The following is an 18,538-nucleotide window of genomic DNA, read 5'->3' on the forward strand; positions in this document are numbered from 1 at the left end:
TGGGTGAGGTCATTTCTTTTATTGGACCAACGTCTGCTGGTGAAAGAGACAAGCTGGTCCAATATCACCTTCCCCCCCCTTGTCTCTCTAATATCGCCGGACGCACCTGGCCGAGGCGGCCTGTCTCAGAGCTCTCCCAAGCTTCGCCCACTAACCCCTTTCCCGTTTGGGGGCTGACTCCAGGTAGGGTGACCAGATGTCCCGATTTTATAGGGACAGTCCTGATTTTTCTTATATAGGCTCTTATTACCCCCCACCCCCCTCCCCATTTTTCACATTTGCTGTCTGGTCACCCTAACTCCAGGCAACCATTTCCAGCCAAACAAGGACAATTTCCTGCCGATAAAATGGGTGGGAAAATATCCCAAATGTGAGACTAACTGAAAACTGACCATCCCCGAGGCAATGGGGGGATCTGTGGAGACCCCAGCGAGGTCAGCGAGTGGGAGAAAGGGGGGCTGGACACGGGGTTAAGGAATCTCAGGGTTAGACGGGAGCGCCAGGGCCATTAGCCCCGGCACAGCGCCTGGGACTGGGACTGGGAGCAGGTGCCGGGCGGAGCGCCCCGGCTCCCCGGCACGGCGCGGGGCTGAGCAGCTCCAGTCACCGAGCGTCACAAACACCCTGCGAGGGGCCCGCCGGGGGCAGGGCCAGGCCCGGGAAGGAGCCGCCCCTTCCTGTCCCCTTTGTGTTTGCGGCGGAGCCATGGCCGGGGCCGGCGGCCCGGCGCGGAGGCTGCTCCCGCCCTGCAGCCGGCGGGGCAGCGCGGTGGGCCCGGGGGCAGCGCGGAGCGGGCAGGGCCCGGGGGCGGAGACACGCGTGGGGCGGACACGCTCCTGCCGGGAGGGGCCGGGCCCGGCTGCCTGGTTCGCCCCCTGCCGGGGTCCCCGAGCTCCCCGAGAGGGGCTGCCCGGGGCTGCGGGGGGCGAATGTCCCGGGCCGGGCGGAGCGGAGCGGAGCAGCCCCTGCTGCGCGGCCGGTGCGACGGAGCCCGGGAGCTGCAGGAGGGGCCCGGAGCCCAGCTCGGCTGCAGAGCTCGGAGCCCGGCTGGGCCCCGGGAGCGAGGGGCTGGGGGTGGGTGTATCTGGGGGTCAGAGCCGGGGCTGGGGGTGTTTGGACCGTGTCAGTGTGTGTGTGGGGGGGGGGTCAGAGCTGGGGATTAGGGGATATTTGGTTGGGGCCTGGGGGGATCCATGTTTAGATCCAGCTCTTGGGCAGGGTTGGGGGTGGCAGCTGGGGAAGTGGGGGGAATGTCTGAAGTTCATTGTTAGGGAAGTTCACCAAGGGGTCCTGCGTTTTCTCTCTAACCTGCCCCTCTTGGATGTTCCTTGCTGGGGTTGAACTAGCCCTGGAGAAAGTGCATCCCAGGGACTCTGCTTGGGCATCTTCAGGGCAGGCTGGGCTTTGAAGTCTAGCAGTTGGGAGGCCATTTGTAGCAGTTTGTAACCCTCTCCCCGGCTTCTTCCAGGAGGCACTAGAAGAGTGTCTGGCCCCTCTGCGAAAAGAGAGAGAAATAGACAAAGCCGAGGAGGAGCGGCAAAGTGAGGAGCTGCTGGTAGGTGCCCCCTGCCCCTCAGGTTTGCCTGGGATCACAGTGCCCTGAGTGACATGGTGAATGCAGGGCCCATCCTGCCAGGAAACCGTCCCCATTGGAGCCCAGGGAGCATGCAGTGTCAGACAGGTGGGTAATGTGATGTCCTTAGGGTACAAGAGACTGCTGTGCAGGAGAGGGTCAGTCTGTGTGTTAACCCAGTAACCCTGCCCGCGGGCTGTCTGGATGTTACAGTGACCGGGGTTCCTTTATAACGGTTAGGGGAGATGGGGAGGAAGGAGATGAAACGTGGGCTGCAGAAATGGAGAGTTTGGCCCAGGGCAATTTGATGAGGTTTTGGGGACAAACATCTCTTCTGTTAGCGATGTACAGCTCACCCCTGCCCTGATCCCTCCACCCTTCCTGGCCTAAATGAACTTCCCATCACCCACTGCAGGAGATCCTGTGTTCTGGTAAATAACTCCTCCATCTGCAGGAGGCACATGTATGGTTCTCCCTTGTGACTGATCTGCCCTTTCCCTGTGATTGCAGAAACAGACGGAAGTCGAGAGGCAGAAGATCGTCTGGGAGTGGAAGGAGCTGCAGGAGTTTCTGGAGGAGCAGGAGCAGCGGCTGCTGTCCCAGTTGGAAGAGCTAGAGATAGCCATTGTCCAGAGAAGGGATGAGGGCCTCTGCAAACTTTCCGGGGAGATTTCTGTGCTCAGTGAGAGAGGAGGAGAGAAGGAGCAGCAGCCACTGAGGCAGTCCCTGCAGGTCAGGCCATGTTATTACAATGATAATATGCAGTGTTTCTATAGGAGTGTCTTAGCCCTAGACCCCAAAGCACTTTACAAAGGGGGGTCAGGGCAAGGTCCCTATTTTACAATGGGGAAAGTGAGGCACGGGGGGAGTGGGAGTATAGCTCTGACCAAGGTCACACAGTAAATGCCTTGTATTTGTCTAACTGCATTTGGGCTTGAGTGTGACATCTCCCCACCACGCCGAGGCCCTCCTGAGCCTAAAGCCCCACATCACCCCAGGTGACTGGTTTAAGGGGTAGGGCGCTTGCGGGACTCTCAGCACTAGTGGGAATTTCACTTTCCAGGCAGATGCATATTTTCTTCTTTGTAAAGTGCATGGGCAGAAACTTTCCCCGCTGACGACGTCCCAGCAGGGATCCCTGGGGGGGCGGCAGCTGCTCTCTGGACATGAATTTGAATGTCTGAAATTCTCCAAACACCCAAGACTCCAAAGGTGCCTGCCCTGCAGAGCGGGAGGTCTCCCCAGCCTTGGACACCCCACCTGACTGCATCTCCTTTCTCTCCCTCTCAGGGTGCTGGAAGCACTGGGAGCAGGTAAGTCCCTGGCTCCTTTCACTCCCCCTCATGCTCAGTTATGCTTGGGAACTGCACTAAAGATGGAGCTTCCCCCTGCCCCTGCAGTGTTAGTGCCTGTGATCACATCTCCCCTTGTGGCTGCCTCACCAGGGGATAGCGTCTGTGACTATCTGACAGTTAATGAGGTCACACCAGCGCTGTCAGACGTATGGGCCAGACCCTGCCTGTCTGGCATATTTATGTGGCCACATCACATATTCACACTGTGCAGAAACTCCACTTTCAATTTTATAGTAAGTTTCTAATCTTCATGGTTGCGAAGAAACCCTCCCAAAAGCAAACGGAGACGCTGTTGTCTGTCTGATTTAGCAACAGCCTGAAGCCGGGACTCAGACGGCTGTGAACTCCCCCATCCTCCATTAATCTCATTGGTGTGTCAGCTGAAATGATGCCACTTTAATGTCAACATTCAATATTCCACGGCTGATCGCTCTAGCAGGTGGAATGGAGAGGGGGTGGGAGCGAAGCCCTTGAGGGGTGGGAACAGGGAGTTTCTGTAGGAAGGACAGAACAGAGGGCGAATGAGAGAAATAGAGAAAGGAAGGGAAATAAAGAGGAGAAATGCAGGAGCCCTAGCGGGTGTGGGAGGGGGCTATGTTCCCGCTGAGTGATACTGATTATGACAATAAAGGATTTAACAAATAGTAGTAACTCAAAAGTGTATTTCCTATACAAAGGGCAGACTCTCGCCTTGACCTTGGTATGTGGGTGTCCCGCGGAGAGCAGTGGGTGTCCTGCCATGAATGGAGCAGTGTACAGAGTCCTAGATTGATGCCCTGGCCCACTGGCCATAACAGGAAGTGGAATACGGCCATCGTCACCATTTAAATTGGACACCCCAGGGTTATTGCTTCTGTTGAAGGGCTTAGGGCTCTTGGCATTAAAGGGCCCAGGCTCATTCCCTGCTGAAGACCTGGCCTCTGGGGCCTCAGTGAGCATGAGAGACGCCCACTCTTTAGTCCATGTCTCCTCCCTTTCCCCATAATCCCAGTGCCCCTTGTTACCGGAATAACCCAGTGTGGGAGGTGCCTCAGCTACCCAGACAAGGAGAGTGTCCCAGAGGAAGCTCCCAACCTGTCTCCATTCCTCCTCATGTCCTGTCTCTCTGGGCCCATGGAGAGCACAGGGCTGAAGGCAGGTGACTCACCAGAACTGTGATCATCTTAGGGTACAAAGCTCAGATCCAGGTTTCCTGGAGTTTGGGGGCTTCTGGGGCTGAGGCCCATTTCTCACCCCTCCTGCTTTCTTTAGCAGGGAGGCCGGGAAGTTTCAGAAGCCAGAGCCAGGGTTTGTGGTGCTGGAGAAGAGACTCTGCGATTTCTCTCTGAAAAGTGCCGTCCTGCAAGACGTGCTGCTGGGATTCAAAGGTGAATTGGAGTCTGGGGTGGCATCTCCTCTAGCTAGATTGGCTCGCCCTGGGGAGGAGTCGGGGATCTAGCAATGTCACTGACCCTGAGCTCCATTTCCCTGCCCAGCTCAGCGAGTCACCCTTCCCCATGGGAGTATCCCTGTGAGGCTGGCTCTGTCTGCAGTGGTCTGTGTCACCATCTCATAGTTAACAGCAATTACCTTAATAACCGCTAGGAACAACCCCATGAATGCCAGGGCCTGAATTCTCACCTCTCCCATCCTCTCCTTCCTCTAGAGACGCTGCGACTGGAGCTGGGGAGCGACACAGGTACGTTTCTGTCTCTGATGGGCTATTCAGAGACTTCAGACCAATCACCATATTATTGCACCAGGAAACTGTTGAACAGTGTGAAGCAGTGTGAGCCCCGTGACTGCCCCATTCACTCCTCCTGTGGCATCTGATGGGGATTCAAAGTAAATCCTGATCTCGGGTGTGTTTCCCTTTGGAGAGAGGAACACCACCCTGAATGATGTGAAATAGGGTGAGACAAGGATGAAACATCCAGACACTGAAGAGTCTGAGAGTTTTAATGAGTGACTGAACATGGCCACATGGGGACAGCCGAGTCTCGGGTGTCAGGAGGGGGTGGAGCCCAGCTGTGCCCTGAATGAGAAATGGGGCTGGTATCCTGTGTACAGGCTGGCTGTGAAGGGGAAAAGAGCCCTGGATTGCATATGGGATCGTTTTGAATGAGAAGGGAGTTGCTATCGTGCGTCAATGTTTCTCTCCTTTTCCCCATTTGGTCCAATCGCTTACGTTCACTGTGAAAGTAAGAATAAAACGTGTCTCAAGGCTGAGCTTACATAACTTGCATGTGTGTGTTTCACGAGGCTGACAGAGAATAGTTGACCTTGAAGTTGAAAAGCGGGAGAATGAGACCTTCTTTGCTTTAGATCATAACAAAACAGATGATATCTCACAGGCCCATCTTATTGCCTGTCGCGAGCCACCTGGGGTTGTGAACCAGTGCTTGAGAAACAACAGACTAGATCATTCATTCTCTTATATCCCTATTGGCTGTGAATGGGAAAAGGGTATTACTGTGTATGTGGACCTACTGTGAATGAGCAGTTTGCTGCTATACAAAATATGGACTGAGTCAAAGGACAGTGAATTCCCATAAAACCCCCATTTAAAAAAATCTTTTCCTTACTTTAGAATCCCAGCGGCTTGCGCCTGTGCCCAGTGACCCTTTCCCTGCTGTGTCTGTGTCACAGCCAGAGAGACTGAAACCCAACCAGGGGTTAGCAGAGATGAGCATGAAGCACAAAGATTGGATCCAAAATTTCACACTTGTAGGATAGTGAAGGCCTCCATGAATAGACAGTAACCAAGTCGCCCCGCCAGAGGGAGGGGAGAGAGAAACTCAGGAGAAGTAAGTGGGGAAAGAGGCCACAAGCACCCAGACCTGCTCAGATCCAGTTCCTGTCTCAGCACTGGACAGATTTTGTCCAGTCGCTGCCTCTGCCGGGGGAATGTGCTGCCCTCGGGGACCAAGTCAGGTGTTAAAGGCGTCTCAGTGGATTTAGCCCTGGTGGGAAGGGTCGGGTCTGCGCTGCAATAAACTGACTGAGTGTTTTGCCCGTAGGAGAGCCTAGAACATTTCTCTGCAGGGAAAGAGCCTGGGGGATGTGCTGTGAAATTATCTAAAGCGGGTTCTGAAATCTCTCCAATCCCCCTTCTCACCCTGGCAGGCTGCAGAACAACATCCACGTTCCACTCCAGATGGGCCCAGCCTCCCAGGGGACGGGGAAGGGAAATGGCTGCCGTGGAGCTGGCTCAGGTAGGGATTATGGGAGTTGCTCATGAGGACTGTGAGGGGCAGTAAACACGTAGGAGATGGGAACAGCAAGGAGTCCGGTGACACCTTAAAGACTAACAGATTTATTTGGGCATAAGCTTTCGTGGGTAAAAAACCCACTTCTTCAGATGCATCCAAAGAAGTGAGGCTTTTTACCCACGAAAGCTTATGCCCAAATAAATCTGTTAGTCTTTAAGGTGCCACTGGACTCCTTGTTGTTTTTGTGGATACAGACTAACATGGCTCCCCCCTGATATAGGAGATGGGAGCTTCTGGGGAGTTTAGTTTGAGGTGGGAAGGGGCAGGAAATCCACAGGGTGGAGAAAAGGAGGAGGACAGGCTGTGACAAACCCGCTGGGACTTGTTTAACCTGAGGCTCACATTCTAGGAACAGACCCCTGGGGGTTGAGGGAGGAAATTGGCCTATTTATGGAACAGGAAACACCCACCTGGGGAAATTATCAGCCTGCCGGTGCTGAAGCTGGAACCTACTAACCAGTGCCCCCGATGAGATATGAAGGGGGCACCCACCAGTGGGGCTTAGGGCATATGCCCCATCCCCTCACATCCAGCTGCTGGCAATGAGAAGGGTATTTGGATTCCCGCCAGAGGGCTCCATCTCCTATATTGGCCTCTGGCTAGTAGGTGTGTCAGGCATGAGAATATTCTGCTCCCCTTTATTTGGTGTGAGGGATGCGGGACTCTTTCTCCCCTTACCCTGATGCTTCCTGAGTGGGGTGCGGGTGGGACTCTGCTGACTGTCTCCCAGAGCTTCCATTTGATTGGCCCTGCTTCCCCATGACTAGTTGGTTGTGACTGGGGTAGCAGGCGCTGAGTGGGGGACTCTTGTTTTTCCAGGGGCTGGTGACCTTTGAGGAGGTGGCTGTGTATTTCACCAGGGAAGAGTGGGCTCTGCTGGACCCTGCTCAGAGAGACCTCTACTGGGATGTCATGCAAGAGAACTATGAGAAGGTGACCACGCTGGGTAAGGATTTATGTCCCTTGGTTATTAGAAGGGGAGACGTCATCTCCATAATACAACCTTAACTCTGCCCTGTTTCAGCAACACCCTGAAATGCCAGTGACACACACACTAGCTCTCGACCCTCTGCTGCTCGAGAAGACTTTGGGAGCAGAGCTCAGGAGCTGTAAAGCACAAAGTCTAACATCTGTATGATAAGGCAAAACTCAGGTGTAGGTTTGGCATAAAGAACAGAAGCTGCCTACACCTCTGGCCGACCCTCAAACCCTGAGCCCACTCCCCTCAAACCATCTCCAACTTGCAAAATATTTCCACCCCTTTAGCCCCCGCCCCGAGGATATAGCCTTCACGTACCCCTAACTGAGCCCTGGAGACAACCGGCATGTACGCCCCAGAGTGCTGACTGTCCTCATGACAAGAACACACCCTTGCGCACGTTTGCTGACACAGCCTGCAACACAGCACTGACATGAGGCAAACTTGATCCTTCAAGGTTCACATGCACCTCTCTTCATATCACAGTCACAGCTCTGCAAAGTTGCTCCAACTAATTCCTCCACCATCCAATTACAGCTACAGCTGACACAGCGCACGCAGTTGCAGTGCGTGCAGATCAGTGCTGGTATTCCAGTCTGTGGAACACAACCCAAACAATGGCATGTTCTTTTAGTCCTTGCTCGTAGCTATTATAGATTCATAAATTAAAAGGCCAGAAGTTAGGTCATGTGATCAGACCTCCTGTACTGGCCACAGCATGTCCCCTAGAGGCAACTAAATACTGTGATAGCTGGAAAACATAATCCCAACTATACATATAAAATGATGGGGTCTAAATTAGCTGTTACCACTCAAGAAAGAGATCTTGGAGTCATTGTGGATCATTCTCTGAAAACATCCACTCAGTGTGCAGTGGCAGTCAAAAAAGCAAACAATGTTGGGAATCATTAAGAAAGGGATAGATAATAAGTCAGAAAATATCATATTGCCTCTATATAAATCCATGGTACGCCCACACCTTGAATACTGCCTGCAAATGTGGTTGCCCCATCTCAAAAAAGATATATTGGAATTGGAAAAGGTTCAGAAAAGGGCAACAAAAATGATTAGGGGTATGGAACAGCTTCCATATGAGGAGAGATTACTAAGACTGGGACTTTTCAGCTTGGAAAAGAGACGACTAAGGGGGGATATGATAGAGATCTATAAAATCATGACTGGTGTGGAGAAAGTAAATAAGGAAGTGTTATTTACTCCTCATAACACAAGAAGCAGGGGCCACCAAATGAAATTAATAAATAGCAGGTTTAAAACAAACAAAAGGAAGTATGTTTTCACACAATGCACAGTCCAAAGTGTGGAACTCTTTGCCAGAGGATGTTGTGAAGGCCAAGACTAGAACAAGGTTCAAAAAAGAATTAGATAAATTCACGGAGGATAGGTCCACCAATGGCTATTAGCCAGGATGGGCAGAGATGATGTCTCTAGCCTCTGTTTGCCGGAAGCTGGGAATGGGCGACGGGATGGATCAGTTGATGATTATCTGTTCTGTTCGTTCCCTCTGGGGCACCTGGCATTGGCCACTGTCGGAAGACAGGATACTGGGCTAGATGGACCTTTGGTCTGACCCAGTATGGCCGTTCTTATGTTCTTACGACAAGAAGCTCTCTGTGGTTAAGAGTCTGCATGGAGGCCATGTACTAGCTGAGATAAATGCCAAGTGACTGAGATCAGTCAGGGGACACATAAAAGGACAGTTTCAGCCTAGGTGTGTGCATAATGTTGTAAGAATAAGGGGATTTTGTAAAAATGGTTCTTTTTTGGGGTCGGGGTGGGGTGGATTGGGCGGGATCTCAGGAACTCTTTGCTCAAATAACACCAAATTTAAACCACTATCCATGCCCTGCATACCCATAGCAAATGTCAAAGCAGTCCGAGCACACACATGGATTTCAGAGCAGTTAGATTAGTCAACTTCTAAATAGTTTTTAATGTGAGAGTCAGCTGGGCCATTCCACTCATAGAAGACAGTGTGAGGTTCCTATTCTTGGGAGAAGGGAGAGCAGGGAGCAGTGAAGGGGATAAGTTGATGGGGTGGTGGTGGCACTGCAGTACCACACAGCGGGGGGGCTGAGGGCAGTGGGAGGAAGGGGAGTGGGTGTCCTACTGAATGACAGAGCTAGCTATACCTCTGTCCCCTTCCCAATATCTCTAAGTGCCCCCTCGCAGCAAGTTGTCAGCCTCATGCCTTTCCATCTCGTGGAGTGGATTTCTGCAATTCTCCCTCTCCTTGCCCGGGCCCTGGGCTACCATACCTGGCACACCAGCCGTGCTTACCCCACAGATCAGGCTGAGTGCAGACATCTTTGGGAGCCTGAGATCAGTGGTGCACAGTGACAAATGCTCCTTTAGTGTGCAGAAGGCTGTTTTGTTTTGCAGTAGGAACTAGCTAAGGTAACCTCAGCACCATTAGCAAGTATCGTTGAGAACTCATGGAGGACAGGTGAGGTCTCGGAGGACTGTGAAGGGCAAACGTTGTTCCCCTTGTTAAAGATACCTAAAGAGGCTGTGTCTACACTGTACTTTGGCAGTAAAACTTTTGTCGGTCAGGTGTGTGACCGACAAAACACCCCCTAACCGAACAAAGATTTAGCGACGAAAAGCACTGGGGTGGACAGCACTATGTCTGTGAGAGATGCTCTCCTGCCGACAAAGCTGCTGCCACTTGTTGAGGTTGGTTTTATTATGCCAGCAGGAGAGCGCTCTCCTGCTGGCAAAAAGCGGCTACACACGAGACCTTACAGCAGCACAGCCGGTTGAAAGATCATACTCAATCTTAATCTGCAGCAAGGGCGATTTAGGTTTGCCATTAGGGAAAACTTGTAACTACAAGGGTAGTTCAGCTCTGAAACAAGAGTCCAAGGGAGATTGTGGAATCCATCATTGGAAGCTTTTCAGAACAGCTTAGACCAGTGGTTCTCAACCTATTTACCATTGTGGGCCGCATGTTATGTGGGCTGCATCCACACAATATGTGTACTACCTCTGTGGCCCCGAGGATGTCACATGGGCTGCAGCTGTGTGCTGATTGGGCCACAAGTGGCCCGGGAACTGCAGATTGAGAACCACTGGCTTAAACGAATACCTATCAGAGATAGTCTAGGTGTACTTGGTCCTGCCTCAGTGCATGGGCTGGATTAAATGACCTCTTGAAGTCCCTTTCCTCCCTGCGTTTCTGTGGTTCTGTCACTTTATAACCTTCACCAGACACTGGGGGATTTTCATACTCCTTTCCATTACCCCGACTTACTATAGTCCCTAATTCCTCAGCAAGTGCTTTCCTGATATCCAACACCCCTGACATACTGCCCTCAGTGATGTCCCCTTAACTGTGCTGAGCTCCGCCAGCCCCCATTTCCCTGTGACTGTCTCATTATCCTTGGGTCTCTCTGTCGGTAGGAAGCAGTTCCAAGGTGATTTCCCCTTGGCTTTCCGTGATGTGGAGTTACTTTCCCTGGCTTTTAGGAGCCCCTTTGAGCAGGAATGTCTGGCTGTGTGCCAGCAGAGTGGTGGAGAGTTAATCCCCTTATAGGCAGAGTGTCTGGCACCTTACCCGGGGAGCAAAACCCAGAATTTCAGTGCTTAAAAATGAGCAGGGGTTAAAAAAAGGCCATGCTCTTTGTGACACATGTCCCATGAATTCATCTGATGTCACGTGTTTTCCTTCATCTGAGCAGGGTTACCAGTTTCCAAGCCTGAGGTGATGTCCCAGCTGGAACGAGGAGAAGAGCTGTGGGTCTCAGATCTCCAAAGCTCTGAGGAAAGAGAGATCCTGAGAGGAACCTACACAGGTGAGGGGTCATTAGAGCAACTCAGATACTGTCTGTGCCTGAAGAAAATATCTGGGATTTCCTACCAAGCCCTTGAGAGCTCACTGAGCTCCGGATTGTCCCCAGCAGGTGTCAGCTCCTCAGGGCAGATATCGCTCATGGCTTCCTTCCCATCCTGAGCGACTCCTGGCAATAGCTCCCTTCCTAACCTCCCTTCATCCTGAGTGATGGGATGGGATGTGGAGACAGAATTGATCCCCTCCTCTTTCCCCTCTAGGGAAGAGTTTGGGGAAATTCCTCTCCCTGTTTTTGTTCCTATTTCTGAGGTTTCACTCTGTGTCGCAGGAGATGGTGGGATGGTGAGTGAGAACGGGGAGCAGAATCCACAGCAGGAAGAGACTGAGCATGTGGAACCGCACTGGGAAGTATCACAAAGAACAAAGGGGGACGTGTCCAGGAGTCCTGAGGAGAGGCAGCAGGGAAACCAGCCAGGGGAGAAAATGGGCAAATCCATCAATTGTGAGGAAAATCACAAGGACCTCCGGGAAACCACAGCCCAGCAGAGAATCCTCATGGGAGAGAGGAAACACGTATGCCCTGAGTGTGGAAGAAACTTCAGTAGACGCTCACACCTTATTCACCATGAGCGAATCCACACAGGAGAGAGACCCTATGAATGCTGTGAGTGTGGGAAAAACTTCACTCGGCGCTCAGACCTTATTAGACACCAGAAAACCCACACAGACGAGAGCCCCTATGAATGTTGTGAGTGCGGGAAAGCCTTCATTTACTGCTCAGACCTGAGGAGACATCAGAGGATCCACAGGAGACAGAGACCCTATGAATGCTGTGAGTGCGGGAAAAGCTTCCATCAGGGGTCACACCTTATTTATCATCCGAGAATCCATCAGGGAGATAAACACCATAAAATCCTTGTCTAGGGCTGGCAAAACATTCATTTTTCTTTAATATTTTTGGTACTTCCCACACGTGGCCTTTAAGGCTGTTAGTGCCATTTACATCATTGTGGTCTCAGCTCCCCCATGTGAATTGTCTAGTTCTGCTTTTTGCCGCTAGCCCTTCTTTGGGGGGATCCCCAAAGCCCCTTTCTGCCAGCTGCTTCGTTCTATGGGTCGTGGGAGTGTGAGTCCATCTTACTAGGAATGTGCATCAGCTCCAGTGGGGGGAACACGAATGACCTCAGTTAGCTGCATTGTGGTAAAATCTACCTGGGCCTTGGCTCCATTAGCATTTTTTGCAGTTATCCAGCTTGAGGGAACTATCCAGATGGAAAATCCCAACTCTGTTTTCTGCGCTGACATGGCCCAAGTACAATAGTCTGGGTAGCTAGCACTTTTTCCCTCGACTTGTCCTAACCTCCTCCACTTTTCCTAGTCTAGACAAACCATTATCATGATGCTAAAACTTTTGTAAATAACACAACTCAATAATAATGAGAGAGCGCTGGGTGAAGCAGGTTTCAGTGGATCAGGGGAGACTGCAACGGGGAAATCTGTGGTTCTCATTCTGAGTCATCAGATGTAACCTGCTCTAGAATCTCATTCTACCTGAATGGAAAACGCCTTGTACCTCCGTGAGATGTAGATTTTTCTCTCTCCTGAAGGCTCTTTGGTCACACAACTGGCAAAATTTCAGTAGTTCAGATTTATTGGGAATTTCCATTCAAATAACCATTTGCTTCAATAGTCATTTCTTCCTTTACTTTTGCTCCTCTCCCACCCCTCTGAGATTTCATGGGAAAGTTCAGTGCAGCTCTGTCAGCTGGAGAGAATACCCTACCAAGGAAACAGGAGTGGTTTTCAATCTCCAGTTGAGATAGTGAACATCTGCACACCCCACACTCTGCAACTAACTGGACATAATCACAGCGATGTTCAGTTATTTAGGTCAGTATTATCTCAGATAACCCAGGGAGAGAGTTCCACATTAAGTGACTTTGAACTACGCAAAATGTCCATGGATTTGGTTCCCAAAACAGTTGTAATCAAGGCAATACTGGAGGTTACCAGGTACTAGCTGAGATAAATGCCAAGTGACTGAGGTCAGTCAGGGGACAATAAGCAGCATAGTTTTAGCCTAGATGTGTTTTAAAAGGTTGTAAGACGGGGGTTTTATAAAAAGGTTCTTTTTGGGGGGGGACCTGGGGGAAAATCTAGGGAACTCCTTGCTCAAATAACTCCAAATTAGAACCACTAACTGTGCCCTGCATGCCCATAGAGAGTAGCAAATGTCAAGACAATCTGAGCACGCATGTGGATTTCAGAGCAGTTAGATCAGTCAATGTCTAAACAGAAAGTCGTGCTGACCCATAAGAGTGTCAGAGCTGGTGCTCTGCTGTAATCACTTCCCAAACGCATGGAGCACGTGGGAGTCAGTTGGGCCCATCCAGTGACAGAGACGATGTGAGGTTCCTATCGGTTCCTTGGCAGAAGGGAGAGCAGAGAGCAGTGGAGGGGATAAATTGATGGGGTGCTGGTGACCCTGCAGTATCACGCAGCAGGTAGGGCTGAGGGCAGTGGGAGGAAAGGAGTGGGTGTCCTAGTGAGTCACAGGGCTAGCTATATCTCTGTCCCCTTCCCAGTATGTCTGAGTGCCCCACCCTCCAAGGTGTCAGCCTCTTGCCTTTACATCTCCTGGAGTGGGTTTCTGCCATAGGTTGAGTTGGGGGGGTGGGGTTGGGGGGGGAGTTGCCCCCCCCGAACTGCAAACCGCAGGCAGGCAGCCTAAGTGTGCAATGTGATGAGTTCTGCAGAGGAGACAGGAGATGTGCTGCTCCCAGGTTGTGCCCCTGAGGCAGGGAGTCAGAACTGTGTTTCTATCAGAGGGAATAGCAGGGGATTAAGATAAGAAAGGGCTGTTAGGATGTTTCCTAAAGTTCAGTGATCTGTTCCAAACTTGGTGAACTGCAAAAGTGAGTAGTTTAAGGCTTTGTCTACACTGGAACTTTGTCTGCAAACCATTTGTTGTTCAGGGGTGTTAATCCCCCCCCGAATGACGAAAGTTTTACCGATGAAAAGACATCGGTGTGAACAGCACTTTGTTGTCCTGCTGACAAAGTTGCTGCTGCTCGGGGGGGCAGGGTGGTGGTGAAAGTTTTTTGTTGTCAGGAAATGCCGACAAATAGCAGCTACACTGCGCAGCTTTTAGCTAAAGTGGTGTAGACAAAGTCTAAATGATAGAAAGTAATTGTAGATTTTTCTAAAATTTTTCAATTGTTGGATTCAAGAGGTGGTAACAAAGTTACTAATATCTTCCTTTGAGAAGAGAACTGATTTTTTAGACAAAGAAAATGCAGTAGATCTAATCTGCCATGGATGTCAGTAAGGTATTTGATATGAGAAATTAGTAGTTAAATTGGAGAAGGTGGGAATTAATATGAGAACTGAAAGGTGGATAAGGAACCGGTTAAAGGGGAGACTACAATGGGTCATACTGAAAGGGGAACTGTCAGGCTGGAGGGAGGTTACTAGTGGAGTTCCTCAGGGATTGGTCTTGGTACCAATCTTATTTAACATTTTTATTTCTGACCTTGGCACAAAAAGTGGGCGTGTGCTAATAAAATTTGCAGATGACACAAAAGTTGGGAGGTATTGCCAACACAGAGGAGAACCGGAATATCATACAAGAAGATCTGGATCACCTTGTAAACTGGAGTAATAGAAATGGGATGATATTTAATATGGCAAAGTGCAAGGTCATGTATTTAGGGACTAACAACAAGAATTTTTACTATAAGCTGGGGACATATCAGTTGGAAGTGACAGAGGAGGGGAAAGACCTGAGTGTATTGGTTATTCACAGGATGACTATGAATCATCAATTTGATGCAGCTGTGAAAAAGGCTAATGCAGTCCTAGGATCTATCAGGCAAGGTATTTCCAGTAGAGACAGGGAAGTGTTAGTACCTTTATACAAGGCAGTGGTGAGACCTTATCTGGAGTACTGTGTGCAGTTCTGATCTCTCATATTTAAGGAAGATGAATTCAAACTGGAACAGGTGCAGAGAAGGGTTACTAGGATGAACTGAGAAATGGAAAACCTACCTTATGAGAGGAGATTCAAAGAGCTTGGCTTGTTTAGTCTAACCAATAGAAGACTGAGGGGAGATATGATTACTCTGTATAAATACATCAGAGAGGGATAAATAGCAGGGAAGGAGAGGAGTTATTTCAGGTAAGCACCAATGTGGACCCCAGAACAAATGGATATAAACTGGCCATCAACAAGTTTAGGCTTGAAATTAAGTGAACGTTTCTAACCATCAGAGGAGTGAAGTTCTGGAGCAGCCTCCCAAGGGGAGCAGTGGGGGCAAAAACCCAAACTGGCTTAAAGACTGAGCTTGATAAGTTTACGGAGGGGATGGTATGACAGGACTGCCTATAATGGCATGTGGCACATCAGCAACTGCCTGTAGCAAAAATCCTCAATGGCTGGAGACAGGCTCTGAGTTACTACAGATAATTTTTTTCCCAGGTATCTTCCTGATGGATCTTGCCCACATGCTCAGGGTCTAACTGATCACCATATTAGTGGTCGGGAAGGAATTTTCTCCCAGGTCAGATTGGTAGAGACTGGGGGGGGCGGGTTTTCGCTTCCTCTGCAGCATGGGGCATGGGTCACATGCAGGTTTAAACTAGTGTAAATTATTAATTCTTTGTAACTTTCCGTCTTTAAACCACGATGTGAGGACTTCAGTGACTCAGCCAGAGCTCAGGGGTCTAGTACAGGAGTGGGTGGGGGAGATTCTGTGGCCTGCGATGTGCAGGGGTCAGACTAGATGATCACGATGGTCCCTTCTGACTTCAGTAAGCGTATCTGAGTAAGAAGCTACATTACAATTTGAAACTCAACCAGTGTCCCATAAGTGACTTGACACAAGATGTCAGAACACGTTAGTATTAGAGCTGAGTGGTTCGAATATTTATTTAATTTTCTTTCTTGATATAGGAATTAGATATAATGCTCCTGTCAGGTATTTCTAAGTTATTATCTGCAAAAAAAAAAAAAAGTTTTCAGTTGCCTAAGTAGCCCCTGGAATCACGGTTAAAGATCTCCCCACCAACCCTCCCAAATATGAAATGGTGCCCCTGTGGGCAGGCACGGATTTTGTCGTCTCTTCCCCTCTCCCCCCCCTCCCCCCCACGCACGGTCCCGTTGGCCTGAATAGAGCCGCCCCGTAAATACAGAAGTCAAACTACTCCTATGATTTCCACAATTCTCTCTCTCCTTGGCTGGGCCCTGGGCTGCCATACCCTGCATCCAGCCGTGGTTACCCTGCAGGCCAGGCTGAGTGCCGACACCATTGGGAGCCTGGGATCAGTGGTGTATAGAGAAACGCTCCTTTGGTGTGCAGAAGGCTGTTTTATTTTTGCAATGAGGAAAAAGGATTTTAAAATAACAAACAGTCTTCACTCCCGTGTGTCCCCCAATGGTCAGCAAGGCCGGTCTAAGGCCTTCAGACACCCCAGTGGGGTCGTCTTGTCTCTTCCCCCAAACAGTTACCAGAACAGCCGTGCCCCTCACAAGAGGGAGTCCCTTTTTTAACTGCGCCAGTCCATTTGATTTTCTGGTCCTATTCGTCTAAGCCAGGTTTGAACAATCGCTGGAGCTAGGAGGTAGAATATTCAAAGCTAATCGTTCAGACATTGTCTCTTAACAATCCTTAAGGGTTTACCAAGGTGTGGCTCCTCTTGAGCCAGTCTTCTTCCCTTTCTGCTTCTTTTCCTGCCAGCCCCCTACTGAAGTAAACCAAAGTGTTAATGCCGTAAATATCCCAGTATCCAGGACAACACACCGTTATTACAGAGCCACTCCAGCTCCACCCCAGGGGGCTTGGGGAACTAGGACTAAGGGCTTGTGTACTGTGAATGCTACAGTAGCAGAGCCACAGCGCTGCAGCTGCGCCGTAGTAGCATTTCAGCATAGCCATGAACTAGAGGGATGGGAGAGATTCTCCCATCACCATAGTCAATCCACCTCCCCCAGTGGTGCTAGCTAGGGGTTGCTGGAAGAATTCTCCCATTGGCCTAGCGCGGTCTGCACTGGGGGTTAGGTCAGCTTAATTGTGTCACTCAGGGATTTTTTCACCCCTAAAGAGTGATGGGTCGGCTGAACTTATGAGTGGCCTAAGGGACACCAGGTAAGTGGGGAGGGTGGGGTTAGTGAGCGGGAGGGAGGGGTGGTTTGGGGATCTAGAGCCTGTTGTGAGAGAGTCCCTGCCCCGTCCCCATTGGTGGAGAGCCTGCACTTCATTCTGATCAGAGTCCACTTTCAGTTCACATATTTTCAAATATTATGATTCTCATTCTTCTCTCCCCACTGTTCAGGGCCTCCCTCCCCCTCACCCACCCTCTTCCCTACAAACTGTGACCCCAGCCTCTGTTCCTGGGTCCTCACAAGGTCACTCCTTCCCTGGCATTAATGGGCATTTGCTTGGTGACATCATAGGTTGGTAGTGAAACTTCTGGGGACTTGGAGGGTCCTGCTCCCCTGTAGCTATCTGCAGCAGTCTCAGTCTCTCTTCCCTGCAGGCTCCTTGGATCTCTGAGTCTGTCCCTGCTGAGATCCCATGGTCTTATTTTTACTTTTCCAGAGGAATTAGTCTGTTGCTACTGAGTTATAATCGTATCTAAGATACCGGAACATGTTATTACACAATCAGTTTGTAAGCACCTGGAGGATAATTGTGTTATAAGGAATAGTCAGTATGGATTTGTCCAGAACAATTCATGCCAAACCACCCTGATTTCCTACTTTGACAGGGAGGTTGGCCTAGGGTATTACAGAGAAGCAGTAGATTTCCTGTATCATCATTTTAGTACATCCGTTGACACAGTCCCACATGCCCTTCTCATAGGGAAATGGGGTCTAGATGAAATTATTATAAAGTGAGTGTACAAAACTGGTTGAAAGATCATACTCAATCTTAATCTGCAGCAAGGGCGATTTAGGTTAGGTATTAGGGAAAAATTTGTAAGAGCAAGGGTAGTTAAGCTCTGGAATACACTTCCAAAGGACGTTGTGGAATCCCCATCATCGGAAGTTTTTAAGAACAGCTTAGTCAGATACCTCTTAGGGATTGTCCAGGTGTACTTGGTCCTGCCTCAGTGCACGGGCTGGATTAAATGGTCTTCCAGTCCTACATTTCTGTGGTTCTATCGTTCTGTAATTTTCTCCATACACTGGGGGATTTTCTTACTTTTTTCCATTACATCTGACTCGCTATATTCCCTAACTCCTCAGCATATGCTCTTCTGATATCCAACACCCCTGACACACCACATGCAGTGATATCCCCTCTCCTTCCTATTCCCTACTGTGCTGAGCCCCACCAGCCCATTTCCCTGACTGTCTCATTATCCTTGGGTCTCTGTCGGTAGGAAGCAGTTCCAAGGTGATTTCCCCTTGGCTTTCCGTGATGTGGAGTTACTTTCCCTGGCTTTTAGGAGCCCCTTTGAGCAGGAATGTCTGGTCGTGTGTGTGCCAGCAGAGCGGTGGAGAGTTAATCCCCTTATAGACAGAGTGTCTGGCACCTTAGAGCACCAGGAGAGCTAGCTCCAGAATTTCAG

At 50.1% G+C, this 18,538-nt stretch overlaps 1 protein-coding gene across 13 annotated transcripts in view; it reads left to right on the forward strand.

Moving 5' to 3' along the window:
* The first annotated feature begins 611 nt into the window (after positions 1-611).
* The window catches only part of LOC101932172 (zinc finger protein 189-like), a 30,839-nt gene continuing 12,912 nt past the window's right edge, over positions 612-18,538 (forward strand). For 4 of the 13 annotated variants that reach the window (XM_042844849.2, XM_042844856.2, XM_065568648.1 and 1 more), the window contains exons 1-10: positions 612-768; positions 1,469-1,555; positions 2,084-2,305; positions 2,777-2,886; positions 4,180-4,295; positions 4,574-4,606; positions 6,034-6,122; positions 6,999-7,125; positions 10,857-10,970; positions 11,295-11,798. In XM_042844849.2, the coding sequence (XP_042700783.2) occupies positions 706-768; positions 1,469-1,555; positions 2,084-2,305; positions 2,777-2,886; positions 4,180-4,295; positions 4,574-4,606; positions 6,034-6,122; positions 6,999-7,125; positions 10,857-10,970; positions 11,295-11,798 (1,465 nt within the window). In that variant the 5' untranslated portion in view covers positions 612-705. The other 9 variants (XM_042844850.2, XM_024109516.3, XM_024109515.3 and 6 more) reach the window with 9 other exon arrangements.

Source organism: Chrysemys picta, chromosome 15 (assembly GCF_011386835.1).
Source record: "Chrysemys picta bellii isolate R12L10 chromosome 15, ASM1138683v2, whole genome shotgun sequence".
NCBI lineage: Eukaryota > Metazoa > Chordata > Testudines > Emydidae > Chrysemys > Chrysemys picta.